This window comes from Lates calcarifer, linkage group LG23, assembly GCF_001640805.2.
Source record: "Lates calcarifer isolate ASB-BC8 linkage group LG23, TLL_Latcal_v3, whole genome shotgun sequence".
Classification (NCBI taxonomy): domain Eukaryota; kingdom Metazoa; phylum Chordata; class Actinopteri; family Centropomidae; genus Lates; species Lates calcarifer.
Genome location: NC_066855.1, coordinates 8,169,272 through 8,187,885, shown reverse-complemented (window position 1 = coordinate 8,187,885; position 18,614 = coordinate 8,169,272). Strand labels below are relative to the sequence as shown.

General features: G+C 40.9%; 2 protein-coding genes across 4 annotated transcripts in view; one reads left to right on the top strand and one right to left on the bottom strand.

Moving 5' to 3' along the window:
• The window catches only part of LOC108886811 (myosin-binding protein C, fast-type-like), a 23,210-nt gene extending 12,466 nt beyond the window's left edge, over positions 1–10,744 (top strand). Inside the window, 27 exon segments of the mRNA XM_051066528.1 lie at positions 305–373; positions 493–641; positions 714–831; positions 943–991; positions 1,168–1,227; positions 1,333–1,499; positions 1,726–1,858; positions 2,503–2,563; positions 2,565–2,628; positions 2,737–2,842; positions 3,739–3,905; positions 5,280–5,445; positions 5,561–5,667; positions 5,767–5,796; positions 5,912–6,054; positions 7,037–7,196; positions 7,347–7,451; positions 7,568–7,756; positions 7,883–8,017; positions 8,104–8,271; positions 8,396–8,484; positions 8,920–9,115; positions 9,242–9,381; positions 9,469–9,628; positions 9,765–9,901; positions 10,143–10,329; positions 10,596–10,744. Of these exon segments, the coding sequence (XP_050922485.1) occupies positions 305–373; positions 493–641; positions 714–831; positions 943–991; positions 1,168–1,227; positions 1,333–1,499; positions 1,726–1,858; positions 2,503–2,563; positions 2,565–2,628; positions 2,737–2,842; positions 3,739–3,905; positions 5,280–5,445; positions 5,561–5,667; positions 5,767–5,796; positions 5,912–6,054; positions 7,037–7,196; positions 7,347–7,451; positions 7,568–7,756; positions 7,883–8,017; positions 8,104–8,271; positions 8,396–8,484; positions 8,920–9,115; positions 9,242–9,381; positions 9,469–9,628; positions 9,765–9,901; positions 10,143–10,329; positions 10,596–10,621 (3,281 nt within the window). The 3' untranslated portion in view covers positions 10,622–10,744.
• Positions 10,742–18,614, bottom strand: LOC108886812 (testicular acid phosphatase homolog). 3 transcript variants are annotated; one of them, XM_018681862.2, is made up of 12 exons: positions 18,493–18,614; positions 18,107–18,235; positions 16,629–16,724; positions 15,677–15,763; positions 14,408–14,563; positions 14,057–14,155; positions 13,032–13,127; positions 12,428–12,560; positions 12,043–12,125; positions 11,839–11,945; positions 11,375–11,556; positions 10,742–11,119 (listed from the first exon to the last, which is right to left on the bottom strand). In XM_018681862.2, exons 2-12 carry the CDS (start codon positions 18,194–18,196, stop codon positions 11,010–11,012), a joined length of 1,239 nt encoding a protein of 412 aa, XP_018537378.1. In that variant the 5' UTR covers positions 18,197–18,235; positions 18,493–18,614; the 3' UTR covers positions 10,742–11,009. The 3 variants fall into 3 exon arrangements, with proteins under 3 accessions (XP_018537378.1, XP_018537379.1, XP_050922491.1); XM_018681863.2 differs by having other exon boundaries at positions 18,107–18,232; positions 18,493–18,609; XM_051066534.1 differs by having other exon boundaries at positions 18,107–18,271; positions 18,493–18,592.

Here is an 18,614-nt window from a genome sequence, read left to right as displayed (position 1 = left end):
CCTCTTCTATGGTTTAGTCCTTTGAGCCAAATGCTGCTGATTTATCATTTTGTGGTTGCAATGTTTTATATGTTCTGTATGTGTGAGGTCTGTGTTAGAAGGTTTGACTCAGAATTTTTGGTGGTTGTTCATAAAAAGGTCCTAGCATTTTACTGTGTCCCTTAAACTTCAGTTTGTTGCACACTGTGGATGCTGCCAATGTCATCTAAGGACTAATGAATGTTGTGGGTTTTTTTTTAAATTCATCAGCAGTGATTTCAATAATGGCAGAGCCAGTTAACTAATTTTTTTCTCCTTTTTTCAGAACCTGGGTCGACTGAGCTCACTGGGCTCTTCGTCGAGAAGCCCCCAGAAAATGTGGTTGCTTTCACAGGTTAGAGATGTAAATGGATGAATGAATAACTGTCAAGACAGACAAGAAATATTAAAAATCCTTAAAGTGTAACCTATAACATAACATTATATGAGTTCATTGTTGTTTGTGAATGGCAGGATCGGATATCACTTTTGTGGCCAAGGTTGACTCCAGCACTCTGACAAGAAAACCCGCAATGAAATGGCTCAAGGGCAAATGGATGGACCTTGGTAGCAAGGCTGGGAAACATTTCCAGTTCAAAGAAACCTATGACAGAAATACCAAGGTTTGTATGCATTTTATGTTATGCAATTCGAAGAATAACGAAGAAGTAATTAATTGATATTTTCTCCCCAAGATCTATACTTATGAAATGAAGATCATCAAAGTGGTCCCTGGAGATGCTGGAGGCTACAGGTGTGAGGTGACGGCAAAGGACAAGTGTGACAGCTCCACCTTTGAGATCTCTGTAGAGGGTGAGTGAAAATGGACCCCAGCCTGCCGAGGCTGACACAGATTCCATACACGCTGATGTTTTGATCTGATCCAGCCCTAATTTGCATTCTCTGCAACTTCTCTTTTTACAGCTGCACAGCAGGAGGAGAAGGAGGATATTTTGTCTGCCTTCAAGAGAGCGTAAGTACATTGGGGGTTTGAGATGCATAGAATATTTATAATGTTTTCCAGTGTGTATGTGTGAACGTGTCTCTCAGCATGTATGGTATATGACAGTACAGTAAATTTAATGTTGTGCCATGTCAGAGGATATGCCTGATCTTGGTTACACTGTATGTCTGTTTCCATACACACAGGGATGCTGGAGAGGACGAGGGAGATCTGGATTTCAGTGCTCTGCTGAAAGCCACTAAGAAGTAAGACGCTACATGTTATTTGGTTTAACTACACACAGTAGGATTATTTAGTTTTTTAAAAATCCAGTCCCATTTGCAAACACATCCCATTCCCTTGATTGATAGGAAAAAGAAACCTGAGAAAGAGGAACCCGACATAGATGTGTGGGAATTGCTTAAGAATGCCCATCCAAGCGAGTATGAGAAAATCGCCTTTAAGTATGGCATCACTGACCTGAGGGGCATGCTGAAACGTCTGAAAAAGATGAAGGTCGAGCCCAAGCACAGCGAGGGTAAGCCGGGTCAGGTGAGGGGCGAAGGGAGGGGGAATACAAGGAGGAGCATTTGAAGTATGAAGGAAATGAACTGGGGTGAGATTTTGCTTCAGGGGAGGGACAGCAAGTGGGAGAAATAGGCAAGAGGAGGGGGGGATCATGAAACTGGACAAAGAAAATGAGGGAGGGAAGGTTTTTGTGAACTGATGAGTTGCTAATTCTTCCTTTTTGTTTGCAACCTCAGCTTTCCTGAAGAAGCTTGAATCTTGCTACTCAGTGGAAAAAGGCAAGAAGATTGTCTTGAGGTGTGAGGTTGTTGATCCCGACGTCCAGGTCAAATGGTTGAAGAACGGCCAGGAGATCAAACCCTCAGCCAAGTACACACTTAAAAGCATGCGCACACACACGCGCACACACACACACACACACACACACATTATTGCCAGTTCACATATACCTTTTTTAGTGTCTTTTTCCCACCATGCTAAGCCCCATGCAAGACATTTGAAATGATTAGACAGTAATGTTGGGGCTGTATCATATTAATCAAGCTTAGATGGAATTGATGGGCAGTGCTTTAAAATATCAAGCTAAAATTATCTCTGCCACAAGTCATATTCTGAAACGATGCTGCCATCAACACGTTTTATTTTTAGGTGGTCATAAGAAGCCTCCCAGTGGATTATGCAAGTCATGCTGCCAAGACATCTTATGCCCCATGTAGACTAATGCAGATACACCCCCAGGACAAGGACCTCTATTTCTATATTCAAAAAAATATCCATGGCCGAGATGTAAATTGAAATGCAAATCTTGGTCTGTTAGACAAAATTCAAATCTTACAAAATCATTGTCAGAATTATCTAATGCATAAATTTGAAGGTAAATCTACAAAGTTTGTTAGATATAGAGATTATTATTTTGAAAAGCATTTCTATCAAAACTGTAGCTTGATAAAGGAGTAGTTCAACACCCTGTCTGACCCATAGACTGTTTGATATTCACTCTGTCACGTTTTAAGGTATGTCATGGAGGCAAACGGGAATGTCAGAACACTTACCATCAATAAGACGACCCTAGCCTGATGATGCTGCATATGAGTGTGTGGTTGGCGAGGACAAGTGTTTCACAGAGGTGTTCGTCAAAGGTGCACCATCTCTTTGTCTGGAGCATTACTTAGTTTGAATTTGTAAACCTTGTGGCAATGGCATTGAGTTTTTGTTGAATTTATAACGTCTCCCACTGCTCCATCCAGAGCCCCCCGTGACCATCACCAAGCTCATGGATGACTATCATGTGGTTGTGGGAGAGAGAGTGGAGTTTGAGATCGAGGTATCGGAGGAGGGCGCCCACGTCATGTGGTCAGTAAATATCACAGTATTGAACATAACAGGATCAACCTAGCTTGACTCAGCTTCAGGACATGGCTTTAATCCCTGCCAGAATGCAATTAAATTACTTCATGGAAAAAAGTCTTACTTAAAGTAGTATGTTGAGCCTCTGGACTTCAGCTGCTATAAATCAGATAAAAAAATATATCATATGCTTAGAGCTCTGATGTGCTGTGTGTATCACATTTTTGGATTTCACATTGTTGGCTTCTAGTATTGAAATAATACATCATCTGTTTATTATATGAATCAACCTGCTCTCAAAAACCTACCACTGTTTTGTATTTCTATGCCATGACATCTCTAATAGATAGACTTCTGTTTAATTAACAATCAAATGTAAATGCGTCTTCTCCTAAGGAGATCTGAACATGAATCTGAAAACCACCTCTGAATGCTCAAAAGTTTGGAAAGCCAGCTTTCAAAAACAGGACCCTCAATTTCTTTGCCTGTGTTTTACTGTGATTTTCTGTTTCTGTATGTGGTTCTGATAAAAAACAAACAAACAAACAAACAAACAACACAAAAGAACAAATGTCAAATTCATATCAATTAACGTGTGCTAGCAAGCAAAATAAAGAATGGAAATTCTCAAAGATGATGTAAGATCTCATGGTATGTGAATAATTTTGTGTCATAGACAGACACATAGTATCCTTCCTTTAACATAGCCTATATTTTCAGAACTTCTCATTGATGAATGCAAAGCCCATTCATATTTTCCGAAGCAATTTTCAGCATTCTCTGAATGGCAGAAATATTTATAGGGCTTTTAAATTAGACATAGGCTCACTGTTATGATCTGTATGAAACATTTAGCAGGGACATCCTTTAAAGAGAAGTGCTCATTTTATATTTATTCCCAGGTTCTTTGAGGATCAAGAACTTCACAAAGACAAAGATATGAAGTATCGCTTCAAGAAGGATGGAAAGAAACACATGCTCATCATCCAAGAGGCTACCCTGGATGACATCGGAATGTACCATGCTTGGACTAATGGGGGGCACACCAAAGGAGAGTTGGAGGTGGAAGGTAGCACTTGAAAATATAATAATTTCATCCAGGATTTATTTCATTTTTGAGATTGTGGAGTTTATAAAACGTGAAATTAAAACCTAATGTAACCCCTTCACCATCAGGTTATTAGAAGTTCAATCACTTAAACTAAATAGCTTATTAAACCCCTTGAAAATCAAATTAGTTAACATATGGTGAAAGAGGCATCTCCAGGTAAATACAAGGTCTAGGGGAAGCGATTCTCACTTTTATGGACTCTCAATTTGAGGCTGATGGGAATACGTTTGGTTTTATAACACTAAATAAAATGTAAAATGAAATATCAGAATTACCTTAGAAGCTTAATAACCCTGTAATACCACACACATACAATATTTCGGTTTGAGGAATTGTATTAACAAAAAGGTTAAGTACAGGTTCGCTGGCGCGTTTTAAACGTTGGAACTCATGAAGAAATAGGCGACAGTACTTGCGTATGTTCACTGAGACACCGGTAACATCCGCTGAAGCTCCACAGGTCGGCGGTCCACTCCCGATGTCCGTACCGGCAGGAATACGAGGAATGTAGGCGACATCTCTCCCGCGATGGCGGCAGCTAAGCTAACTCCGCTAGCTTCTTCACAGTAGAGATAAACACACGCTTAGTCTGGAGCAAACAGTCCCAAACTCACTCCTTCAAGAGCAGAATGACTGACGAACTGTGGCCTCTCTCCCACACGTCGGAGTTTGTGCTCTACCACATTTCCCGCTCGACTCTTCTTCCTTACGCAGGTGAACCGGAAACATAAACTCTCTCGGGTCACTTACTTTCTACCCTGACAGAAATTACTTTTTAAAGCAATCGTTCTTCACATCACTAAACAAACTATAAAACGTATTTAAACAATATTTTCTAACAGTAAATTATTTATGCCATTCATACCTATTTAACTCAAATTTTCCTCAATGTAATACAAACTTAACCGTAAGCTGAAAATTTTCAGGCATCTTATTGATAAAACAAAATAATCATATCTTCTAGGACACATAGAAAAATGTATAACTGATATTTATCAGGTTACTACAATAATAAAAATAATGAATGCGTTTGTTAAAAAGACAAGACTAATCAAAGATGTTGCACCAGTGCACAGACTGTATCTTATATTTGCTATTTTTAGTCTGGGTTTTCAGCCATTTCTTTATATGCTTGTTCGGTGCTGAGGATGCAGCTGAATTTAACTACTGGCCTGAGGGCTTAACGCCTCTCTTTATAAACAAACTAACAACTCATGGCAGTGGGTGTCAGGATGTTACCATCATGAACCTTATCCTGCTTCCTCCCCTGCCTTTCACAAACACTGTGTCCTACCTGATCTGTCCTCCTGTGGTTTCCAATGTCTTATTCAGAAAAACAGCTGGAGGTGCTGCAGGACATTGCTGATCTGACAGTGAAGGCAACAGACCAGGCTGTGTTCAAGTGCGAGGTGTCTGATGACAAGGTCACAGGAAAGTGGTTCAAAGATGGAGTGGAGGTCTTGCCGAGTGACCGCATCAAAATGACTCATGTTGGAAGGTACAGAGACGAGGGCATGCAAAATATTAGGATATATGTAAACTGAGAAAAAATGTCTTTATTTCACAAGGCTCATGTTTCCCCCACATTAAATCCTCTTTGTCGGTTGTTTCAGGTTTCACCGGCTGATTATTGATAATGTGAAGCCAGAGGATGCTGGAGACTACACATTTATTCCTGATGGATATGCTCTGTCACTTTCTGCCAAACTCAACTTCTTGGGTGAGAAAGACAAAATAATTATAAAGGCTGCTATTGTGGTTGCATTAATCATCAACATCCTGCATAATGTTGTCAACTCTCTTTTTCCTCTCAAAACAGAAATTAAGATTGACTATGTGCCAAGACAAGGTAAGAAGCCTTAAATTACCTAGGTTTGCAAGTAATTTAAAACTTTTGAATCTTGTGTATAGGTCAAATTATACTCTTCCACATACTCTGACTTTGTATGTTATACATTAACCAGAGCCTCCAAAGATCCACCTGGACACCACTGGAAACATGGTCTCCCAAAACACCATCATTGTGGTGGCGGGCAACAAGCTCCGCTTGGATGTGGAGATCACAGGAGAACCAGCACCCACTGTTGTCTGGTCTAAAGGAGATAAAGTATGATGGTCACTATACAGTATATCACATAGTGCTAAATGAACAAATATGTTCATGTTTAACATAGCAATGCTGCATAAATGATTTGGATTGCATAATGTGTGCACATGGTAGATACAAACAGAGGGCAAAACATAGCTAACACAGCAGCCAAGTTGAATATCACAGAAGGAAATCATGTTTAAAAATGACCACAGAAATGGACTGTACTTATATAGCGCTTTTCTAGTCTTTTCAACCACTCAAAGCACTTCACACTACAGATCACATTCACCCCATTCACACACACATTCATACAGCACCTCTATACAACAGTGCTTTCTAGCACAGACACACACATTCACACACCGATGACAAACATCAGGAGGCAACTTGGGGTTCAGTATCTTGCCCAAGGATACTTCGGCATGTGGACTGGAGGAGCCACCGACCTTGCGATTGGTGGGCGATTGCTCTACCTCCTGAGCCACAGCCGCCCAAAAATGGGTGCTTTGTGTCTTCCCAGTGTCTTTTTCACTGGGCTTCAGTTAATGCTACCTCACAAAAACACTGAACTGAACTGAAAATAACTTCACTTGATGTTCCCTATGCCCACAGGCAATAAAGGTCACAGGGGTGCAAGAAGAGAAGAGACCCCTGCTATTTTTGGTTCGAGAACCAAAGTGGCCTACTTTCTGAAACAGGATATGACTGTTCCCTAGTGGGACAGGTTCTTATTTTACCCTAATATCACAAGAGTAAGACGCTTTAGCAGCCCAAGTGCTGCCATAGTCAACCTATGGTCAACCCTAGACATCCAACAACAAGTGTCCTTCTGGTTGGCCCAAGAGCAACTGTATCTGGCCCCGAACCAAAGTGCCTAAGTCTCTTTGTTACTTAGAAATTCATTAACTTAGGGCTATTTGAAGCAACTTGGTGCATCCTGTGACAACACACATCACTTGTGCAATCATGTTACTAACCCACAACGATTTCCTGTTAGCCAATTACAGAGACTGAGGGGCGCATAAGGGTGGAGTCCAGGAAAGACCTGAGCTCCTTCGTCATAGAGGGGGCAGAGAGGGACGATGAGGGCAACTACACCATCTGTGTCACCAACCCTGCTGGAGAGGACAAGGCTGTTCTGTTTATTAAGATTGTGGGTAAGTGAAGTTTTGACAGTGAAATAGTTGGTGTATCATTGAGTAACCGATGTGCTGTGATGTGGTTTACAATTAACTTTTTAACTGTTTCATCTACTGTATTTTAAACTTTACCTGCACATGTTAAAACTAATTGCAATCTTATTTTAGATGTGCCTGACCCCCCTGAGCATGTTAAATGCACATCAGTGGGAGAGGACTGCGCCACCATCGTTTGGGAGGCTCCTAAATTTGATGGTGGTGCACCAGTCAAAGGTAAATAATGGATGTTTTTTTTCTCTCCACCTTTTTATACTTAACCATATTGGAACCAAATGGAGAATGTATTAATTTTGCCCTGAATTGTGATCACTGTGTATTTACACCATCAGGTTATCTCATGGAGAGGAAGAAGAAAGGTTCCTCCCGATGGACAAAGCTTAACTTTGATGTGTATCCATCGACCACCTATGAGGCTAAGAGGATGATTGAAGGCATTCTGTATGAGATGAGGGTGTTTGCCGTCAACAGCATTGGCATGTCTCAGCCAAGTCTCAACTCCAAACCTTTCATGCCTATTGGTATGTTTCACAGCCATCTTTAGTTTTCTCTTTCACAGCTTCTCCCTGTTCCTCCCTTTGTGCATCACCCATCTTTAGCCAGCCAAGCTTTTGATTCTCCTGAGTCTCTCTTACTGTCATTCTCAGCCCCAACTAGTGAGCCAACGCGTTTGACAGTGCATGATGTGACAGACAGCACATGCAGCCTCAAGTGGCTCGCGCCAGAGAGGATTGGTGCTGGAGGCCTGGATGGCTACGTTATTGAATACTGCAAGGAAGGAGGTGATAAAACCAGACATTATGCTTACAATATAATATGTAATAAGAATCTAATCCCACTCCCTGCATGTAATTCTGTTTTATTTTAGCCACTGAGTGGGTGGTGGCAAACCAGGAACTTTGTGAGAGACAGGGATTTGTGGTGCGTGGCCTCCCTGTGGGAGAAAAGATCAACTTCAGAGTGGTGGCGGTAAATGTTGCTGGACGCAGTCCTCCTGCTCTTCTGTCACAGCCTGTCACCATCCGTGAGATTGTTGGTGAGTCTGTCATATATATGTACACACAGACATATATATCTATATATATACTTGCTATAGACTAATGCTTTATACCTCCAGTACAGTGTCTTTTAATGAGCTGACTCCTGTCTTTCTGCCTTAGAACATCCAAAGATCCGCCTTCCTCGCGAGCTGAGAACAAAGTACATCAGAAGAGTGGGAGAAAAGATCAACCTGGTCGTCCCCTTCCAGGTTAGAGAGACTTAACTCACAATAAAATATATAATAAAAATAATAAAAATTACAATCATTAGTGGGAAACTGCAGGGAAAATAAGGACAAGGAGCAGCAAAATGTCCAAGGCTCTCATTTCTTGCAGGAGTGTGCCATGATGTTACAGGTTGTTCCAGTGTTTTCTAATGTTGTTAACTGTTGGGATCTCTAGCACAATCAGGCACTGTATCTGTAAAGTAATTCTAATGACAAAGTGGTAGTGCGTCCTCTTCAAGACTCAATTCAAAAGAAAATCTTGCAGCTCTTAAGCCAAAGACAGAGCCCCAATAAAGTATTTTAAAATTTGTGGCATCAGTGATTTTGAAATAGTAAATGTCACATCTTTTGAAAAACAACTTGGAGCAAATCTGTTGTATTCATAACAAGGGATCATGCTTTGCTTTTGTGTCATAGGGTAAGCCACGCCCTGTCGCATCCTGGTACAAGGACGGTCAACCCATTGACCCCAAGATGGTCAACGTCCGTAACTCAAATGTGGATACCATCCTCTTCATTCGCTCGGCAGAGAGAGAGCACTCTGGAAAATATGAGCTGGTTCTACAGATTGAGAACTTGGAGGACAGAGCCACCATCGAAATCAGGGTTGTCGGTAAGGCGGTCAGGACACTTATTTCAGTGGGAATTTTCCATTCAAGAAATTATTCAGGGAAAGAAAAATACATCTTTTGCACCTGGACTGCACTACAATATGGCACTGGTGTTTTTATTGAAATAGAAAAACCTGGGCCTCCAGTGAATGTGAGGGTGACAGATGTCTGGGGATTCAACGCAGCACTGGAGTGGGAGCCCCCGAAGGATGATGGCAACTGTGAGGTCACTGGATACACCATCCAAAAGGCGGACATGAAGACCAAGGTGAGAGGGGGAGGCCTCGATGACCCCTACAGTTACCTGCTAAAATCCTTTAAGTTTTTAATACAATCCACTTTTCTCTTTCTCCAGGAATGGTTCACTGTTTATGAACATAACAGACGGACAAACTGCACAGCCTCAGATCTGATCATGGGCAATGAGTACATGTTCCGCGTCTACAGTGAAAACCTCTGCGGCCTGAGTGAGGAGCCACGCCTCAGCAAGAACACGGCTGTCATCGCCAAGACAGGTGCGACTTTGTGTGCGCATGTATCTGTATGTATATGTATACAGTGTATACATAGCACTGGAGATGTTAAGTGAAATAAGTCACCTTTCTGCTTGGATTTATTAGGGTTGACCAAGTTTGTCCCCTTTCTCCACAGGCCTGGAACTCAAAGCAAACCCCTACAAGGAGAAAGACATGAACTGCATGCCCAAGTTTACTCAACCCTTAGTTGACAGATCTGTAGTGGCCGGTTACAGCACTGCCATCAGTTGCTCCGTGAGAGGCTTCCCTAAGGTAAACGTGCATGTTAAAATAGCCTGTGGAGCCTGATTCACAGGAGGAGGCTGACAGTGCCACTTAAATCAAGATGTGAAGTTTGCTGTAAGAGGGACTCTTGTCCAGAGCTACTTACAGTAGCCCTTTTTTATATTTAACAAGCAGCCTGAGAAAACAATAAACTGAATCTGCTTTATCATATCTAAGAAGTTTAATCAGACCTGATTTTTAAAATTAATTTGACTTTTTTGTGTCTTAGCCTAAGATTATCTGGATGAAGAACAGAATGATCATCGGTGAGGATCCCAAGTACTTGATGCAGAACAACCAAGGAGTGCTGACCCTCAACATTCGTAAGCCAAGCACCTTTGACGGGGGCAAATACTCCTGCATGGCCGTCAACGAGCTGGGCCAGGATGAAGTGGAGTGTAAGCTGGACGTCCGAGGTACGAGCAAGGGGGAGCAAGGATGGGGGTTGGAGATGGGTGGAAGGGGGAGGGATAAAGGAAGATGTTATAGATGCTCAAAGCTAAACATTGACTGGGTCTACCATGACAGCATCAAGTACTAAACTAAAGAACTAAATCAATGTGAAATGATACCTTGATTCCTTGATTCTTACCAAAATATATTACAATGCAATACATCCCATTACATTTGGGCTTATCTTAATAAAACTCTAACACTCATTATCTGTCCTGTTGTTCCACAGTTGCCACAGACCTGGACAAGAAGTGAGAAACCAAACAGCAAAGAATGTGAAATGACATGAACCAAACAGTGAATGAACAATGAATGTCACTATGTAGAGTTCACACTGTCAAGAGTGAAATAAAATTTAGTGATGCCTGCTAAAAATAATTTTGAATACATTTTATTTCTCAGCTATATTCATTTCATAATTTTCACATACATGCTGTGTATTATTTTAGTCCTCCAAATATAGTAGAAGTAAAAAGCCCATGAACCTCCCCCACACACACACACACACACACAGACACCCAGTCAGGATCTATATTATCAAAGTACATGGCACATTATTATTATCATTATTATTATTAGAGCTGTTTCCACACCTGAGAAGCACCTTTTTGTATTTTTGGCACATGTGTGACAGTTGTCTGCATTACACCTCTCTGGAGTAGTGCGCTCTCCTCCTGTGGATCGCTACTCCTATGCTGAACAACAGTGCCACTGCCAGGAGACCCACGGCCACTGCAAGAGCCGTGATGACACCTGTGGGAGATGACAAACCCCAGGTTAGGGTACATGTGAATATGGAACATTTGGAAGATTTCCAAAAGCCCTGATATTTTTTAAATCTGACAGTCTGTGCCGAAAACCCCTATTCTGCTCCCCAAAGCGGATCCAGGAATAAACATATTGCAGTGAAGTGTTAACAGTGCCAAAGTATGTGTGTGGAAATAGAAGCAAATAGAAGTCAGTGCAATCATGGGAATATGTTAAAAAAAAAAAAAGTATCCTCTTCACCTGTGCTTGACCATTTTGTCCTAAACCCGCACTCGACCTCCCAGTCCTCTGCCACCACATCTCGCACCAGTTCATTGAACAAGGACAAAGGGCAGGGGTTCATCCCGTTGCATCCTGGGATGGGGTTGGGGTAGGGTTCGCGCCAAGAGTCATTGCGGTAATACAGTTCCAGGGAATAGGATCTGGGGAATTATTAGGATGAATGCAATGAGATGACGCACAATTACGGTTAAGTGTTATGTAAATGAATTTGTGTCATGTACTAATTTGGCCATCACAGCCCTGGATCTCTGCCAGATTTTTCACTGAAGTGAAAAGGTAAAACATAAATGTACTGGAAATGGTTTGGTTGCAGCTAAAGACTAGAACACACTTGTGGGCTGTTTAGGCTATCTGACCTAGATAGCGTGCTTAAATATGCAAAGAGAAGATAGCATGAGGTGACGTTGGAAGGAAGTCATTACCCATCATACTCCTGGTAGAACTCAAAGAGCTGACAGGCAGCGTAAGGAGGGAGGAGGCCGTTGTACACGTCCAGAGCCGCCTGGAGGGTGATGAGTGTCGAGTCATGCTGGAACGAGGAATAAACATCACAGCAATAAGGAGCTGAGGAGATAACAGTAGTTTGCATTGTAGATTATAAATGTGTATGACCAAAAAAAACTTACAGCTGAGTACATGATGAACTTAAGAGAGCTCCGTTGCTCTACAGCCCTGGAGAAATTCCTCAGGATGGCATTCAGTAGAACCCCTGGTAAATTAACAACAGTGTCAACAGCACAAATGAATTTTTTCCCAGACACCAACACAGTCCTTTTGACCTTATTGAGCATCTTGTCATAGTGCCATAATCATCTTTTTCATTAGCTCACATGTAATAATATACTTTTGAGAAACCCAGCCCAGCACTTCACACTGTCTGAGGCATAAACAAAGCCTCAGCCAGCAGTCACAACATCACATACACTGATTTAATTTTTTTTTCTTTGGTCTAATAACATTTTTTGTCACAACAGTGCCTCAAATTAATTGCCTCTAATGTGAATCTCCCACCTCCCGAGAGCCTGGCCTTCTCTCTGCGCTTGTGACTGAGGATGCTGTACATGACCTCAAAGGATGCTATCCTCTTCAGGGTGGCTAGGACGTCTTGGGTGGCCCAGTGTGGGAGAGTCAAGTTATGGATCCTCTGCGCAAAAAAAAGGAAAAAAAAAAAAAAAAAACATTTGTTACCCCCTACATCCCACTAATAATCACATTACACAACATATGAATCACAACAGCCGTTTTAAATGGCCGCATTTCATCGTTTCTATTATCCCGGCTATTTTTAGCAGCAGTCTGAAGATAACAGATGCTCATTTTTGCAAGTGTGAATGAGCGTATTCAACCTGGCCTAGAATCCACCCATCTCATAATGCTTCAATTATCATTTCAATATGTTGTCCTATTCATATTCATGTCTTACTGTATGTATGAAAATGATTCCACCCACCCAACCCCCCCGTCCCTCTGCAGATGTATTGAAGAAAGCTCTTTTTCCCTCTCTGTGTTTCACTCTCTTTCTGCTGCAGCTGCTCTTTGTGTCAGTACTCAAAGCATTCGTAAATTGGCAGAATACAGGTGGCATGCAATCTTCATTATGTTCATGCGTGTATACCTGACAGGTGAGAGTGTCATAGACCCTCCATATTTTTTTGCCAACCAGTTTGGACACAGGGTAGCCAGTGTTGTTGGAAAGTCCCTCCACAAAGTACTGCATGGTGAAGGAAAAGAAAAAGAACATTAGTTTAAACTCCTCACTCTGAAGGATAAAGCTCCAGGGAATACAACAATTTAATTACCATTTTTATAAGTAGTATTCAACTTTTTTTGTGTTTGTTTTTGCCGCTGCACTGATAAAATATCTCTTATTTGGTGTTCAGCATCCAAAATTGCACACATTAGATACTTAATTTACCAGATTAACATGGTTTGCTGAAGTTTAACCTTTGTTCAGACAAGGCAATGAAAATTGGCACCTTTTTTGTTCTTGCATATAACTTGCAGGTGCTGTGCCTCCAGCAGAGGGTGTTAAAATCCAATCCAGGAGGCCCTGTCCTGATCTCAAACATCACCCCAATAGGCCGCACATGGGACTCCGTTTAATTAAAACCTTTTCATTGTAATTCTTAATCTAATTCAATCCAACCGTTAATTAGTGTCTCTGAGAATGTGAGAGAAATTGCACTGTGCAGCTTTTTGTAGGCACTGGAGTCACTGTGCCTGAGAAAAATCACTGAGAGGACATGATGTCTACAGCGCAACTAACACGTCCACTGGAGGTGCTGACAGCGTTGGCACCGGCAACTGTGAAGTATATATTTTGCTGTTTTACAGAAATGTGCATTTCACAGTGTTTGTTAATATACAAATTAAAGGCATGGATAAGCAGAAGAAAGATGCAGCTGAGGTGAGGAAAAGTATTATTCACGGCACACTTTGATTATATAATTCTGATGATATAAAACACCACAGCTACAAACAAGTTTTCAGTGTTTAACAGGCACATGACTCATGGAAAAGTGATGTTTAACACAAACTGTGCTGTGAGTAGAACGTTCACGTCATTGAACAGATGCTGAGAATGAGCTACAGCACAGTTTATTTAGAGGACTGTTTGGAAGACTGTATTCTTTCTCTTACCTGGTGAGCCCTTAGAAACCTCTGGTAAGGCTGACTCTCAAAGGTCTCCATCATCAGTGCTCTGAACCTTGGACAGTCTTTGCCTGGAGACTTCAGCAGCTTGAGAAATCAAGAATAACAGCACACAACATCAGTGTAAATATTGCACACTTACTGCAGGTACTGCAAGTCTTCTGGGCACAATTATGTGTTCATTTCACACTTTAAAACAGTGGGGAATTTCAGAGCGCTGGGTTCACAGCTGGGGTGAACACAGACTGCAACATGGAGCCTGCAAAGGAGGGCAAGTTTCTGTTTAGTAGTGTACGGCTGCTGTGTGAAAGGAAATATTTATGTGGCTCAGCAGCCCACCTTGTCCTGGGCCCTGGGGATGGTGTGCACTGGAATAGGCCGCCACAGTAACTGGGGCATGATGGGAGGCAGGCGTCTAGTTGGGGGGAACATCCCAGCAAGGCAGGCCTGGGCACTCATCAGAGTGCGGTCGTAGTCGGTGCTCCGCACGTATAACTGTGAGAAACATGGAGGGAACACAGGTGTTAAAATGTGTGCATATGTTAGCACAAGACTTGATACCACTGTCTGCTGTGTTGCAAATGGGACACACAGGCTCACTTAGCTTTTTATAGGAAAAGGAAATGCATTTTGGAAACTCAAAAGGATTGCATTTGCATTTGCAAAGTGAAAATGCACATAATTCAGTTTCTATTTTTGTTTAATAAAGATGCAAAATAAATGCGCCCAGCAAAGCTGAAGTGTATCATGAGTGAGCTGTATTTATCCCAAGTTAACTGAGGTATTCCCTTCACATGAAGAGGAGGGGAGTCAGAAAGGATCCAAATGGATGGGCAAGGGAGGGGGAAAAAGATCCGTCTTGCTGTGATCTCTTCTGACATCAGCCTTCGCTTGTCTATATCTCTCTGTCACCTCGTGTCAGGTTTTTGCGCACAGTAAATCACGCTGATAAGGTTGGATGTTCCTGTGATGCCGAGAATGCTTTTTTTTAACCCCCACCCCTCCACCCCCCTTTTGTCAAATTAAAACAGACGTGGCAGTGCAGGGAAATGTACGGTACAAGTTGACAGAGACTTGGGCGACAAATCGCCACTGACAGGTACTGAGAAGAGCTGTTATTTTTGTGGTAATTGCGTGTTATTTAAGAGAGGGAGGAAAGGACTGAATGCAAGGATGGAGGGAGAAGAGGGAGGGGATGGGTGGTAGAGAGAGTGAGGGAAAAAGGAAGACAGTGAGTGTTTTAAAAAAAAAAAAAGGCAGGAAAGGCAAGCGAAAATCATATCTCTGTAATGACAGTATGCTGAGCATACGGCCCAGGGGCATACTGAACCAACATGCATGCTGCCAACTGTACTGTACATGGAACCCATGGGCAAGATTACCCCACATGTTACAGCATATTACAAGGCCATGGCAGTGATATCACCAATATGAGTCATGCTCATTAAGTTAGTGCAGTTACAACCATTAGAGAATATTGCCGGCCACACATGAACTCGATTTCACATGTTGAAGTGAGGGCACCCATGACAGCAGGATTAGGTGACACTGGGAAGCTCTGCTAGCCAAAGATCACACATTCATATATGCATACACAAATATACTAACCTCCTTGTTGTTGTAGTCTTCATTGAGAAAGTTTCCATAGCGCCTCCTCAGAAACCTGCCAAGCTCAAACTGTTGTTTCATGCCCAGCTGAAAGGAAAATTGCCATTGCCGTTAATTTTTCTTTTGTAAATTCTGACCTTTTTGCTGAAGATTTGGAAGATTTAAGGTCAGATTCAACTTATCTACATAAAATAATCAGTTTCACCTCTTCTGCAGGGCTTCCAAGGGCCCAAAATAATAAGTTTATTCACTGTAAACTGGCTAATTGACTGAGAGCCAAACAATATCCCAGTAGGAAGGAATTTAACTAAAACTCTACACAAGAAGCTTTTCCACCATCTCAAGACTTATTAGAAACTGATTTTATCATGTAACCTGGTAAGTGAAATATATGGCAATTTTTGACATCAAATAAGAGACCAACACAAAAGGAGCCCTCATACATACTCTATACTTGCTCTTCTGTAAGTCAGATTTTTATTTTGCATTTTTCAGACTATGGACTGGAAACCTGTTCAGTGTGTCATCCCAGTTCATGCTGGGATATGCTCCAGGACTTCAGCCTACAGTGGCCTTGGAGGTCAAAGAACAATGCCAATTCAGAAAACACAACAACTTTCAATGAACAAACATTTCAGAAAACATAATAAAAATTCACAAAACAACATTTCAGAGAAAACAACAGTTAACAAATGTCAAACAAATTGTTGTTTTGTTTCCTGAATTGTTATTGTGCTTTCTGAAATGCTTTTTTGTTTTCCGAATTGTTACTGTACTTTGATCTCCAGGGCCACCATACCAGCCTATATAGGATAAGTGGTTCTAAAAAAATTAATAGCTCAATGGAATTTAAACACTGTACAACCTTAAAAACTCCTTAAGTTTGGTTTCTTTGTTCTTCCTTTACAAAACAGAAATTACACACACACACGCACATAGTAACACCCAGTACCTCAGTCAACTGTCCAAAGCCCTGAGCCCACACGTCCTCCCCATGAGGATCCCTGGGATACGATTCAATAGGCGATCGATCACCATGTCGGAACACCTTAAAAGTCATAACAGATTGTATCATGTAGACTGCGTGCTGTTGTGCCAGCCATTACACTGTGTACTTAAAGGAAAAGCACACCCTGAGACAGAGGTCAGAAATAGAAACCTACAATCTTGGCCAGTCCGGTCTGGATTTAAGACACAGAGGAGTCATTCTGATGATGTCATCTAGACACAAGCACTGGAGCTGATCTGTTGGCATGATCAACCTGAGAACACATCTGATTCACTCCTGTTAGCACCACAGTGATCTAAACTCATTTGTGGAAAACCACAAGAACAAAACAGACCACAAAGTCAAGTCAACAGAGTTGTGGTTTGCTTGTAGAGATAATTGTTATTTTGATGCCAAACACAAGATTTAAGATTTAACACTGAACTGAACTTGAACTTCACAGCTAATGTAAAATAAAATAGTGGAATTCATGCATATTTTAACAACTGACAAGTAATAAATTAGATTAGGTATATATGATTAAAAATTAAATTAAATTAATTTAATGTCATGAAGTATCAAAAGCACTTATTAACTGCTTTTATAACATTAGTTGCAACATTCAGTTTTTAATGATTATTACTTATTTATTCATGTACAGCGCTTCAATGTCATATAAGGTCAAGAATATTTGAAATACTAATTTGAAATACAGTGCTTAGTGTGAAATGTAGTGAAAATTAGATATGAAGGGGCAAATTACTACATATGAAAACAAACACAACTTGAGATGAGGCAATTAAGTTCCACTGCTAGACAGTAGTAAATATCACCCTGACTTCAGTTACTGTAAATGGTAACTGTGAGGCTGTATTTTAAGTTTTTAACTGCCAGTGTAACATAACAAACATCTTAATGCAAGTCAGTAGTAAGTGACGAACACACCAGAATAACATATGAGGTATTAGATAGGGCGCTTAAAAAAGAACTTTCTCACATTTCATGATAAATGTTTTCACTTAAATCCGTCAGTCATCTTTTTCAATGTATCACTGAACAACAGTGTGAAAGAAAAATATGCAAAGAGGTTTATGAACAAAGCTGTAGAGTCTGGGTGAGATACGCCTGACACTGTTGGAGTTTAGACTCAAAGTAATCCTTTGTAATATAAATGTGTAAATATAATAGCGCTCACCCAGCAGAAAAATACAGTGTAATCGGCAACAATGTACAGTAGTATCTCACTCAAGTGATCTAAAGAAGTGTCCAGATTACAATAACATTCTACCATTCAACAAATAAATCTTATCTGATATTATATATAAACAGCTTGGATGTGATTACATTGTGTCTAACAGAACTGAATATGAAAGTACAATACAAGATTACCAGTTATGTACATGGGAGAGAGAGAGGGGAAAAAAACAACTGAGTAAACTTACAGCTACAACAAACTTCAGCACCCGACACTCAGTCAAGCAGATGCAACAGAGAAGGAATAAACAGCCTGAACTTTTCTGGAACTTCCACATCTTTTTGACTTGTTGATCTCCACCTCAGCAGTTCCTCTGCTGATATGATAGAAAATGTAGCAAGAAATTTGACTTCTGAAAGGGCATAAATAACAGAATATGATGTATTTATTTGAGCAAAGATTGTACAAAACTTGTCTTTGAGATAAATTACACAACATGTAAAATAACTTTGTTTTTAAAATACTTCATGTTCTTACATCATGTTGATTTAAACATTCATTGAGTACATGCACAACAAAATGCCTTGCCACGAAAATATTTAGTAAATTACATAAATGAACATATGCACTTACCTCAGCATACTTGTTCACACATTAAGCTGTTTTGGTCAGATGATTCCCAGTCAGGAGTGGACTGCTGTGCATCCCAAATCTTCAGTCATACCCAGATTGACATTAAGTGCATGTTCCAGTAA